Genomic DNA, 12,347 nt, shown 5'->3' on the forward strand with positions numbered 1-12,347 from the left:
TTGCTGAACAAAGAGACCTTGGAGTGCAGGTTCATAGCTCCTTGAAAGTGGAGTCGCAGGTAGATAGGATAGTGAAGAAGGCACTTGGTATGCTTTCCTTTGGTAGTCAGAATATTGAGTACAGGAGTTAGGAGGTCATGTTGCGGCTGTACAGGACATTGCTTAGGCCACTGTGGAATACTGCGTGCAATTCTGGTCTCCTTCCTATCGGAAAGGTGTTGTGAAACTTGAAAGGGTTCAGAAAAGATTTACAAGGATGTTGCCAAGGTTGGAGGATCTGAGCTACTGGGAGAGGCTGAATAGGCTGGGACTGTTTTCCCTGGAGCGTCAGAGGCTGAGGGGTGACCTTATAGAGGTTTACAAAATTATATGGGGAATGGATAGGATAAATGGGCAATGTCTTTTCCCTGAGTTCAGGGAGTCCAGAACTAGAGGGCATAGGTTGAGGACAAGAGGGGAAAGATATAAAAGAGACCTAAGGGGCAACGTTTTCACGCAGAGGGTGGTATGTGTATGGAATGAGCTGCCAGAGGATGTGGTGGAGGCTGGTACAATTGCAACATTTAAGAGGCATTTGGATGGGTATATGAATAGGAAGGCTTTGGAGGGATATGAGCCAAATGACGAGTTGACAGCATGCAAACAATGATACACCTCAGCATCTCTGGGGAGGCTCTACACTTGAAGCCAAATTCCTACTCTTCACAGCACACTGACCTCTGTCAGAAAGTCAGTGAGACTGCTTTCAAATGGTGTGACAACGACAGTCACACACCTTGGCGACTAACTATCAGAGATTGGCATGTACCCCATCAAGAAAACAAGCCAAGGATTGATGTGCAATAATGCTCATTGCAATCAAATAGCCGCACAGGTCATTCAGCCCATCTGCTATCCCAATGTTTCTTTTCCATTTGAGTCTCCTCCAATCATTCTTTTCACTCTACCATCACCCTATTCATTCTTATTTGAATGTCTATCTAGCTTCCCCCATCCCTGTTACGTACCTCGACAACTGGAAGCCAGTTTCACAGTCTCCCCGCTCACTCAGTAAACATGTTCTTCCTGAATTCCCGATTGAATTATTTAGTGGTGATGATATATAGGATAGTCCCGTAGATTTTGTGGTCCTCACACAAATGGAAACATCTAAGCTATGCCTACCCTGTGTCTTCTTTTAAGGTCAGCTATCAAGAATCCTGCAAGCCTTCCCTTGTCTACAGAGGTGATCTGGCAAGGCAGTCTTTGGATGCAATGGTTCCTGGGGTATGTGCCATGCAGCGGGCAGGTGCTTGGCTTACCGCTGGGCACAGCAATCCTGTACGTCGGTCAGGCCCGTGGCCGCACTGATCAGGTGCCTCCAGAATGCATTGAAATCCCCAGCTTCCAGGGCACGATTGATCAGTGCCACAGCCGAGAGCATCTCCACAGCAATATACAGCTCCTCTTGGGTCAGCTCACCCTGAACAAATGAAACAAGAAATATTAGTCACAAAAGCCGGCCCTCAACAGGGGCCACTCGGCCCATTGTGCCTGTACCAGCCTTTTCAATGAGCAACCCAATTCACCTCACTTCTTCTGTCTCTCCAAAAGGCTCGAAAACGTCTTTTTCTTTTGAAAGTTACTATTCAATCTATTTCAATCAACCTTTCAGGCAGCACAGTCTAGATCACCATAATTCACAGGGTACATATGGAGAGTCTGATTGCGTACAGTCATAACTCCTTCACAAAATCTCCCTCCCTTAACCGTCTCTGTTCTGAGGACAATCCCAGCTTCTCCCCATACAATCTGAAGTCTCTTATCACTCGTCTTCAGGTAAGTCTCCCTCCGCACCCTCTGAGGGCTTCAATATCCTCTCTTATCCAAAATGGACACTATCCTCAGGCTGTGGCTGAACCAGCAACTTGCAAAAGTTTAGTAACATCTTGTTTTTGTTCTCCTGAGAAAGAGTGCTGGAAGGAGTGAAACATTGAAAATAAATTTTAAGAACGGGAAGCAGGCACCGGGCACTCACTTATGTCTCTTAAATCCGTTTTGGTGACAACTGGGAGGCAGTGACTTTGAGACTGATCACTCACCTGTGGTTTCTGCTGCTGCAGGGCAGCCAGCTCCCTCTGGTAAAGCCCAGCCGCAAAGAGGTAGACATCTGGGAGTTTGGCGCTCGAGTTCATCAGTTCCTTCAGCGTCTCGTCAGGGACTCCCCTACGGATGGCCACGTTGATCCGTGACACAGCCTGCATCACTGCGCACAGACAGATTATACAGTTCGACCATAAATTAGGGTGGCGGAGCACAAGCTGTAAATAGGTCTCAGCCATGTATAAAGTCAGGGACAAAAATGCTAAAGAAACAGGAGAGGAATTTCTATTCTTTGTGGCGACAGCTCCAATCACCGGTGGGGGAGGTGCAAGTTTGGTTTACCCGAGAAGGAGCCACCCTCAGGTGGCAAAGAGCAGGAGGAGGAATCCTGAGCTTCACATCATTCTACCATGCAGGGGATGCTGAGATACAGTGCAGCACTCCTGCCCTGGCAGCAGTCAAGTTCACACTGATCAACACAGATTAGGTTTCTTAAAAAGAAAGATTTCCCTGTTCTGTGGTTCAGTTGTTCTCACCCACAAACCGTACAAGAATTTCTTCCAAATAGAATCCTCCAGTTTCAAACTGGGCAAGAAGATGCTCTTCTTTCTTAGAGAATCCTGAATTTTTAGCATGGCACAAAGAACAGCAGATGCCAGCACACTGCAGTCAAAGTGCACTCAATCTAATGAGATGTTAAGACAGAGGTGCCACCTGGCCCCTCTGGTATGGTAACAAACCCTACAGCCATTACTGGAAGAGAAACAGAGCAGTCCTCCTGCTGACCAATCTACTCATGTCTCAATGCCTCCTAAAGACAGATTATCTGATCATCATCCTACTGCTGATCGCAGGAGCCAGCTATGTCCAAATTGGTCACCGCATTTTCCATGTTCCAACAATAACAACACTCCAAAAGTATCTCATCATCTGTAGGAGTGCACGGAGGCACCTCAAGAATGGGGAAGGGACCAAATAAATGCAAGTCATGTCCTTCTTTGCCCAGCACAGTAGAATCTGGGGAATTGGCCTGTGCTTAAACAGAGGAGGAATTGCAAAAACTGACCCACAGAAACAATACCGGGCAATTGAAACGGAAATCAATGAAACAGGCTCCCGAGGGAACTGGTGGAAACAGTTTGTATTGATTCAAGTGCAAATTAGATAGATTCCTTTCAGCAAGTAACATTTCGGGATCAAATCTACAAGTCATTTGGGACACGTTGCATAGTGATTAGAACAGTACTTGGGAAAAACAGGTGAGCATTTGATTCCTAAAGTGCTCTACCATGAGAGTGAAGCTGGTGTTGGGGGGGGGGGGGGGTGTCGGGGGGGTTCATCTTCACTCTGTGTCAGGGCCTGCTGTAGATGAATCAATAGTCAAAGATGTACAGCATGGAAACAGACCCTTCGGTCCAATCTGTCCATGCCGACCATCTAGTCCCACCTGCCAGCACCCGGCTCATATCCCTCCAAACCCTTCCTATTCATATACCCATCCAAATGCCTCTTAAATATTGCCATTGTACCAGCCTCCACCACTTCCTCTGGCAGCTGATTCCATACACATACCACCCTCTGTGTGAAAAAGCTGCCCCGAATGACTCTTTTATATCTTTCCCCTCACCCTAAACCTATGCCCTCCAGTTCTGGACTCCCCAACCCCAGGGAAAAGACATTGCCTATTTACCCTCTCCATGCCCCCTCATGATTTTATAAACCTCTATAAGGTCACCCCTCAGCCTCCGACGCTCCAGGGAAAACAGCCCAGCCTGTTCAACTTCTCCCTGTAGTTCAAATCCTCCAACCCTGGCAACATCCTTGTAAATCTTTTCTGAACCCTTTCTATTGAAATGAACTATTTGCATTTATACCCGGCTCAGATCATCCCAAAGCGCTTCACACTCAACGCTGTTTTTTTTTTAATGTGTTGCCTGCTGCAATGTGGGAAAAGAAACGACCCAATCTGCGCACAGCAAGATCCCACAATTGCAATAGGAGGTCGGACTTTGATGTGTTGGTTAAGGGTGAAATATTCCTCCCAGAGCAACAGGGAGGATCGGCTTCTTGCCTCTTCTGAGACAGCCCTTTGAAATCCGGTTGAGGGGACAGGCAGGGCTTGGTTTAAGGTCTCATCCTAAAGGATGGCACCAACTGGCAGCACCACACTGGTCTGGGAGCACTTCCAGTACCATCCTGGAGCATCACCCGGTGAGCAAACCTCTGTTGTGTGGGTCGAGCCCAACATTTTGAGACTCAGGACCTTTCCCTGGGGTGGGTGAGTCCAAAAACTAGACGGCATAGGTGTAAGGTAACGGGAAAAATATTTAACAGGAACCTAAGGGGCAACTTCTTCATGAAGAGGGTGGTGTGTGTATCGAATGAGCTGCCAGAGGAAGTGGTGGAGGCTGACACAATTACAACATTTTAAAAGTATCTGAATGGGTGTATGAATAGGAAGAATTTAGAGGGATGTGGGCCAAATGCTGGTAATTTGGTATCTAGATTAATTTAGGATATCTGGTGAGCATGGACTAATTGGACTGAAGGGCCTGTTTCAATGCTGTACAGTTCTATGACTCTATGAATAGAGAGTGTGCTCTTTCAGCAGCCACAGCCAGCATAGAGGACAGCCACCTTATTGCTTCACGCTGCTCGCCGGTTGGTCGCAGTTAAAGCGGATACACCAATGGCTCCTACTCACTGCACAGATGTACGTTGGAGTTTTCGTTGGCTGCGTCGATGGCCGCCTGGAGCTCCTCCTTCTCTAGTGGCTCCATCGTCCCTAACTCCTGAGGACACAAACAGTAGGGTTAAACCATTAACCTCAGTACAGGAGGGAAGGCTCGTTTGTTTGCAAAGCAAACTGCAAAACGAGAACGAGTGTATGCAGCAAAACTCAACACTGCTCAATTTGCAGCCAGCTCGGAGTTTAACAGAGTGGATTCCCAACTGCTCGAGGAGCTGAACTGAATGGAGCTTGGCTCCTTCCAGAAGAGTCAAACGGTACCGAACTACGGAGACATATCACACTGAAGTTGCGGCTACTGTGCAGAAGGAGGCCATTCAGTCTTTTGATTGAAAGAGTTAATTAGTTCTACTCCTGCACTTCCAGACATTGCTCTTTCATGGCATAACAGCCTCTCAGCCTGATCTCTCAGCAGCCTGGCCTAGCGGTCTCTCAGCCTGACATGGTGATCTCTCGGCCTGGTGTGGTATCAGCATGGGCATCCAGTCTTGAGGGTATTCCTCAAAGTGCTTTCACACCATGGCTAATCACTTAAGACGGTAATGCTTGAACTTTAAGCTTTATTTTCTACTTAAAACGAAGAAGGTCTCTACCTTATTTCATGCTGTACTGTAATTACTGCAATGTCTAACTTTTAACTTTGTTCTTTCTTTCCACCTTGTTCTTCAGTTTCTGTACCTAGGTATTTGTACCGAAGGTGGCAGCGTGCGTGGTGACATTATACACTTCTCACTTTTGTCCCTCTGGTCACTGAACCACCTGCCAATGGGAACAGTTTTCCCTCAGTTACTCAATCAAAGTCCCTTCAAAATTTTGAACTTCTTAGTTAATCTTCCCTCATACATTTCCTTCACATAACTGAAGCCACTATCCTACTACTGTTCTGGTAAATCTCCTCTGCAGCTTGTCCAAAGCCCTTGACATCCTTTACAGAGAACAGCACCCTTAAATAGGGAATGCTATGACTGGAGGTTAACCGGTGATTTATACTTTTCTATGTCTCCATGTTAAGAGCCAACATCCCGCCACACTTGGTTCTTACAAAAGTAAATAGAGAAACTGGGACTGTCTGGAGAAGGTAGACAGGAGAGCTCATCATTTAGTACAAAACCATGAGGACAAAGTGGATGGGGAAGACCCTTGAAAGGGATCACATTTAAAATAATTGGTCAAAGGAGTAAAAACGACATGTGGAGAAGCTTGTTCACATAGCGAGTGGCTACGGTATGGAGTACTGTACACAGCCTTGGCATGAGGGAGGCATGTTCAATCGAGGATCTCAAGATGAAATTGTATTTATCCAAAAAGGAAGGTGGTTATGGGGAGACAGCAGAATGACACTTTGAAAAGCTGTTGCCGATACTGGGGGCTGAATGGTTACAATGCAGCATGATGCTATTCTGTGAAAACAGCCTTTCCAACCTGCCCTGCCACATTCAGGGACCGGAGAGGGGTGAGAGAGGAGGAGGGAGGGGTGGGGGTAAACAAGCGGGTTGTACGAGAATGAGACACAGAGAGACAATAGCCAAAAGAACATAAAAAGGTAATTAAGATTTCATCTTGGCCAAGGGGTAGATTCCAGCAAGGATCTGAATCCTAACAGCAAAGTGCACAATGCTAAAATAGACAAAAGGATGTCGATTCTTAAAGTTAGGCGGAAGGAACGCAGTGTCAGGCCTGATAGATCCAGAGAGAGTCAGGAAAATTGCTGACTCTCCAGAGATGGCACTCGTTAAATCTCTGATACACTAAGTGTATGCTAGGGGACTAGAGAGTCCAAATTCATACTTTATTTATAAAGCAAAAAAACCATCTGTTTACAGACTAGTGAACTTATTAATAGATATGGTAGGAAAAAAAAACATGTAATGAAAAGATGGGACTATAAAATACCCAGATAAAGAGAAAACATTAGGAAGTAAGGTGTGGGGACATCAAAGGGACAATAATTGTTAGTGTGCACTGATCTTGAAGCAGAGCTAGTAACACATTTAATCAAGGTACATAATTATGAATGTTAGAAGAGATGAGGAGAGATGGTTTCTGGTGGCAGGAGGGTCAGTAACTAGAGGGACATCGATTGAAGAGAATCAGCAAAAAAGAACCAGAGTGAGAAGGGAATTCATCTTTAGATGCAGCAAGTTGTTATTACCTGGAACCCACTGCCTGAAGGGAAATCAAAAGCAGACTTAGGAGTTTTCAAAAAAGGGGGAAATCTGACAAATAGTGGACGGGGCAGGGGGTTTGCGGGGTTGTGGTATACTTGCAAGAGGTACAATGGCCACTGTACTATTCTGTAGTGACTAAGCAGTCAACCCAACCCTGCGCTGCTTTTGTGAATTGCCCCTTCAATCATTACCCTTACTCCTGGCTTGCAAGCAGCACTGGGGCTGGACAAACCAGCACCTTACACAAAGTGGCTAGGCACAGTATCTCTGTGAACACTTCATAATTGCATAAGGTGAATAATATGTCATTCCTTGTTTAAAAAGGTTCCAAACTTGGGGAATATGTTAACATACCCGTAAACAAGTACAAGAAAGCTAAATCATATAGAGCATTGCGTACCAGTGCTTTCTGCTCTCGGTCAATGATGAGCTGTTCCATGTACCAATCGGTGTTCTCCCGGTTAACTTCGTGAAGGGCTAAAGCCTCACTCTGTAGAGTAGAGTACAGAGCCAGCACATCTCTCTTCTCCAATGCCTCATCAACATACTCCAGAGCAGCGTGCACTGAGAGGCAGAAACACAAGCATCACAGGGAAGAACAGCAGAGAGGAGTCCAATGAAGCATTAACACATGTTAATACAAAACGACAGTCCTGGAGCTGACAGGCTTAGACTTGAGAAAGTGAGGACTGCAGATGCTGGAGATCAGAGCTGAAAAATGTGTTGCTGGAAAAGCGCAGCTTTTGAAAAATAATTCCTGAAGGGCTTATGCCCGAAACATCAATTCTCCTGCACCTTGGATGCTGCCTGACCTGCTGTGCTTTTCCAGTAACACATTTTTCAGGCTTAGACTTAATTCACACAAAATCATAAGCATTGTTTTCTCGAAGATAACAGTAATTACCAGCATCCTGGGGTTACCGTTAACAGAAAGCTTAACTGGACTCACCATACAAATACAGTGGCTACTAAAGCAGAATAAAAAAAAAGTTAGGAATCCTGCAGCAAATGATTTCCCAAAGCCTGTCCACCATTGGCAAGGCACAAGTTAGAAGTGCGATGGAACACATCAGACTTGCTTGGATGGGTGCAGATACAACACCATCCAGGACAAAGCAGCTGCTTAACTGGCACAAACATCCACTCCCTCCACCACCAATGCTCAGTACCATCTACAAGATGCACTGCAGTGACTCACCAAGGCTCACCTTACAAACGCATGACCACCTGCAACAAGAAGGACAAGGGCAGCAGGTGTTTGGGAACACCACCCCCTGCAGGTTCCCCTCTAAGTCACTTATCACACCGACTTGGAAATATATCATCGTTCCTTCAGTGTCACTGGATCAAGGTGCTGGAATTGTCTCCCTAATGGCACTGTAGGTGTCCCAACACCACACAGGCAACAGCAAGGACAATAAATATATATCCAGCCAACGATATTCACATCCATAAATGAACAAAAAAAGAAATGAAAAAGTAGATGGGATCTTTAAGAATCTTTTAGGATGAGAAGAGAGAAAAAAAAAGGCATAACTAAAGTAATTTCTTGAAGATAACTGGTTTCACCATTGCAGAATCCAAAGCCGATGAAGTGGTATTTGACATGCACTCACTGATTTGGGCAGAACAAGATTTCACAAACAACATGACCACTCTCTACACTCTCTGACTGAGCAAGAGATAAATTACTGGACCAGGACAGAGAGTTTGCATGAAGAGTATTGATAAATTACGACGTGCTCCAAAGTTACGATGAGTCAGCTATCAAAGGAGTAAGAGAAAGAGTCGGTCGGGAAAATATCACTGCAATCCATAGGGGGGTGATATCCAAGTTAGGGCAACTTGTGTGTAGCGGTCACTCTGACTTCTGCTCCATTTGAAGTCCATCTCCCCTCAGGAGTCAAGATTCTACTCCCTCATCTGCCAAAATCCTTGGTCATTTTCTCAGTCAGCTATCTATCTCAAATCAGAAAGCAAGACAGGTATCCTGCCTAATCTCACGGGATTCAGCGTGAGGAGTTGGGTTAAAACCATTCCCCATTATTCCCCAAAGCCAGCTGCTTTTCTAAGGTGCAGAAGAATTGACCCTCACATCAGGTCACCGAGAGGACGCGTCTTTTAATACTCCATCCTTACCGTTGACCTTATTAACATTGCCTTGAATCTCAGCTTGTGTGAGGAGCTCCTCATACACATCCTTGCCCTCAGAGGATTCTGGTTTGTACTGTGGAATAAACAAACAGCAATGTGACCTCAGGCAAACACAGATTTCAGATCGACACAGCAGCACAAGCTGAATTGAATGCATAAGTGAGCACAAAATTTAAACATAGCTCAGATAACTTATGAAGGTGTAGTGTATACTGTACCTTTAAGAGAGGAAGCTGGCACGGACCTAGAGGTATAGAGTGTGTTGAACAACTTTAAAACGTAACATTTGGGTGTGAAACAAATAGCTGGAGCTGCATTGCCATGGTACACAACAAATTCGAATTTGGCCAATCAATTTAAATTATGCCCCAAGATACCAAAATCCAATCTAATTTGAATTTTAATTTTAAAGACCGTCAAACCATGAGACGGTCCATGTTTTGGGGTATATAAATTCGGGTATTTTGAACAGTTAGCCAGAGCAGCAAAGAGCCTGGCCTGCAGAGCCTCTCTCTGAAAAGGTACCTTTTCATATAAAAGTTGTGAAGCAGAAGACCAAAGAAAAGACCCAGGAAAGCACAGACAAAGATACCAAGGGAACAGCAACAATGGCTGGCTTTAAAATTTGAATTTTCTTTGTTAACCTTAATCAGGGGTTTTTAAATCTGATCAGTATATTGTTGTAAAGGAGGAAGTAGATAAATTAATCAGACAAAGGAGGATTACCGTGTAGGTAGTTGATGTTTAATGTTCTTGAGTTTCTTGGGGTTAAAGAATAAATTGTTAATTTTTGTCTTTAAACAGTGGGAATTTGGTAGCTCTTTGTCATTCATACTTTAACAGATTATGAGGCGAGGTGAGCTTTTCTGTGGGTCTGGTTCAAATTAGCAGAAGGGTTTACCCTGTGTCATAACGTAACAAAAGAGGATGCAAGTAAACACAGAGAAAGGACGAATGAATAATCATAATTTGTCTAATTCCCCGTAATCAGTTTTGGATATTTTCTAATCAACCTGTTTAAAGATGTTATGTTACACTCTAAAGCACACTGCACAATTAATTTTGAAATCTTTAAACAAATAGACAATGCAGTGGAGTTAAATGTATCTGATTTTAGTTGAGGGGCCTGATGTGGTGTCCCTACCTCTAAACCAGAGGCCTTAGTCAAGTTCCACTTGCTCCAGAGGTATGCAGTGAAATCTCTGAACAGATTGATGAGAAAATATCTCTGGAGACTTGATTGGGAGGAGAAACTCCAGCTTAAAGTTACTCCATTTTTTAGAAAGGTAAAGTCACCATAATACTGCTAGACCACAGGGCTGTTCTCATGTTAAAAAGAGATGACCACTTGTGGGTTACCGCTCCTCAGGTGAGGGGAGAGGTTGAGAAAGGGAGTCATTCATGGTAACCTTCGCCAGTGCAGGAATTGAACCCACGCTGTTGGCATTACTCTGCAATGCAAACCAGCTGCCCAACCAACTGAGCTAACAGACCACACAAGATGAGAGGGGAGAGATACAAAAGGATCCAGAGGAACAATTGTTTCCACTCAGAGGGTGGTGAGTGTACATGGAATGAGCTGCCAGAGGTAGTGGTGGAGAAACTTAAACATTTGAACAGTTACATGGATGGGATAGGTATTGGGGGGGGGGGTATGGACCATACGTAGGTAAATGGGACTTGTTTAATTGTGAAAACTGGGTAGCATGGACAAGTTGGACCCAAAGGCTTGTTTTCCATGCTGTAAGCCTCTATGACCTCACGTGAGATCACCAACATCAGCCTGAATCACCCGAGTTGATCAGCACCTCTGACAGTGCAGCGTTCCTGCGACAATGAGGGGAGGCAGTTTTGTTACTGGACGAGTCTCCAGACAATATGTTTGGAGGACCTGGGTTCAAATCCATCCGTTACAGTTGCTGGAATCCAAACTCAAAAAACGTGGCCTCAGGAGTCAAATGAAACCACTGTCGATTGTCTGCTTTACCAATGTCCTTTAGGTGAAGGAAATCTGCGGTCCCTGCCAGGTCGGGCCTGTGACCCCAGACCCATAGCAAAGCAGGTGACTCTTAACTGCCCTCTGGGCAATGAGGGATGAGCAATGCTAGCCTAGTCAGGGATGCCCATCTCCCAGGAATTTTAAAAAAACTAGCGTTGTGAACCAAAATTGTGTGTATAAGCAGAGGTAGCAGGTGCAGCGTCCAGATCCTGTGCCATGATTTGAGCACAGCTTTACTGAATTGTACTGATTCAGTGCTGGGAATATTCTGCACAGTAGTATTGTAATAAGAACATGCACCAGTCAGGGAGGGAGGGCTCGAGGACCTAGCTGACTCAGATTTTATCATTTTACCGGGTTGCCTACTTCGAGGAAGGACATTAAGCTGGAGATATTTCAGAAGATATTTACCAGGATGCTGCCGGGTATGGAAGGTTTGAGTTATAAAGAAAGGCTGGATAGGCTGGGATTCTTTTCACTGGAGTGGAAGAGGTTGAGAGTCGAAAAGTGTTGTAGCTGGAAAAGTATAGCTGGTCAGGCAGCATCCGAGAAGTGGAAGAGTAGACATTTCAACAATGAGCTCTTCATCAGGAAAGTGTTTAAGAGGTTCAGAAGTAACATTTTAGACGTTTATAAAATTGTGAGGAGTGTAGATATGAATAGATGAATGGTGGGTGTCTTTTCCCGAGGGTGGGGGATTTCAAGACTAGGGGGAAAATTTTTAAGGTAAGAGGAGAGATTTAAAACAAAATATGGGGAAGAATTTTTTTCTTTTACAGAGGATGGTCCATGTGTGGAATGAACTTCCAGAGGAGATGGTGGATACGGACACAGTTAAAAACATTTTAAACATATTTGGATAAGTATATGACTGGGAAAATTTGGAGGGATATGGGCCAGGAGCTAGCAGGCGGGACTCGGTTAGTTTGGGATTATGTTCCGCATAGACTGGTTAAACCAAAGAGACTGTTTCCATACTGTACAACTCTCTAAAACACTTAACCACGTGACAGCAAATTATGATGTGGGGATGCTGGTGTTGGACTGAGGTGGGCAAAGTCAAGAGTCATACGACACGAGGTTATAGTCCAACAGATTTATTTTTTAAAAATCAAAAGCTTTTGGGGCACTGTGCTATCATCATGTGAGGAGGGCTTTAAATTGACGAAGAAGCTTGTGACTTCAAATAAATCTG

At 44.8% G+C, this 12,347-nt stretch overlaps 1 protein-coding gene across 1 annotated transcript in view; it reads right to left on the minus strand.

The window, feature by feature from the left end:
• LOC122544757 (ras GTPase-activating-like protein IQGAP1) overlaps window positions 1-12,347 on the minus strand; it is a 59,386-nt gene that overhangs the window by 27,659 nt on the left and 19,380 nt on the right. Inside the window, exons 9-13 of the mRNA XM_043684081.1 lie at window positions 9,139-9,226; window positions 7,400-7,563; window positions 4,787-4,874; window positions 2,082-2,245; window positions 1,302-1,462 (exon numbers count right to left, since the gene is read on the minus strand). Of these exons, the coding sequence (XP_043540016.1) occupies window positions 1,302-1,462; window positions 2,082-2,245; window positions 4,787-4,874; window positions 7,400-7,563; window positions 9,139-9,226 (665 nt within the window). The remainder of the gene's footprint in view (window positions 1-1,301; window positions 1,463-2,081; window positions 2,246-4,786; window positions 4,875-7,399; window positions 7,564-9,138; window positions 9,227-12,347) is intronic.

Source organism: Chiloscyllium plagiosum, chromosome 51 (assembly GCF_004010195.1).
Source record: "Chiloscyllium plagiosum isolate BGI_BamShark_2017 chromosome 51, ASM401019v2, whole genome shotgun sequence".
NCBI classification, from domain to species: domain Eukaryota; kingdom Metazoa; phylum Chordata; class Chondrichthyes; order Orectolobiformes; family Hemiscylliidae; genus Chiloscyllium; species Chiloscyllium plagiosum.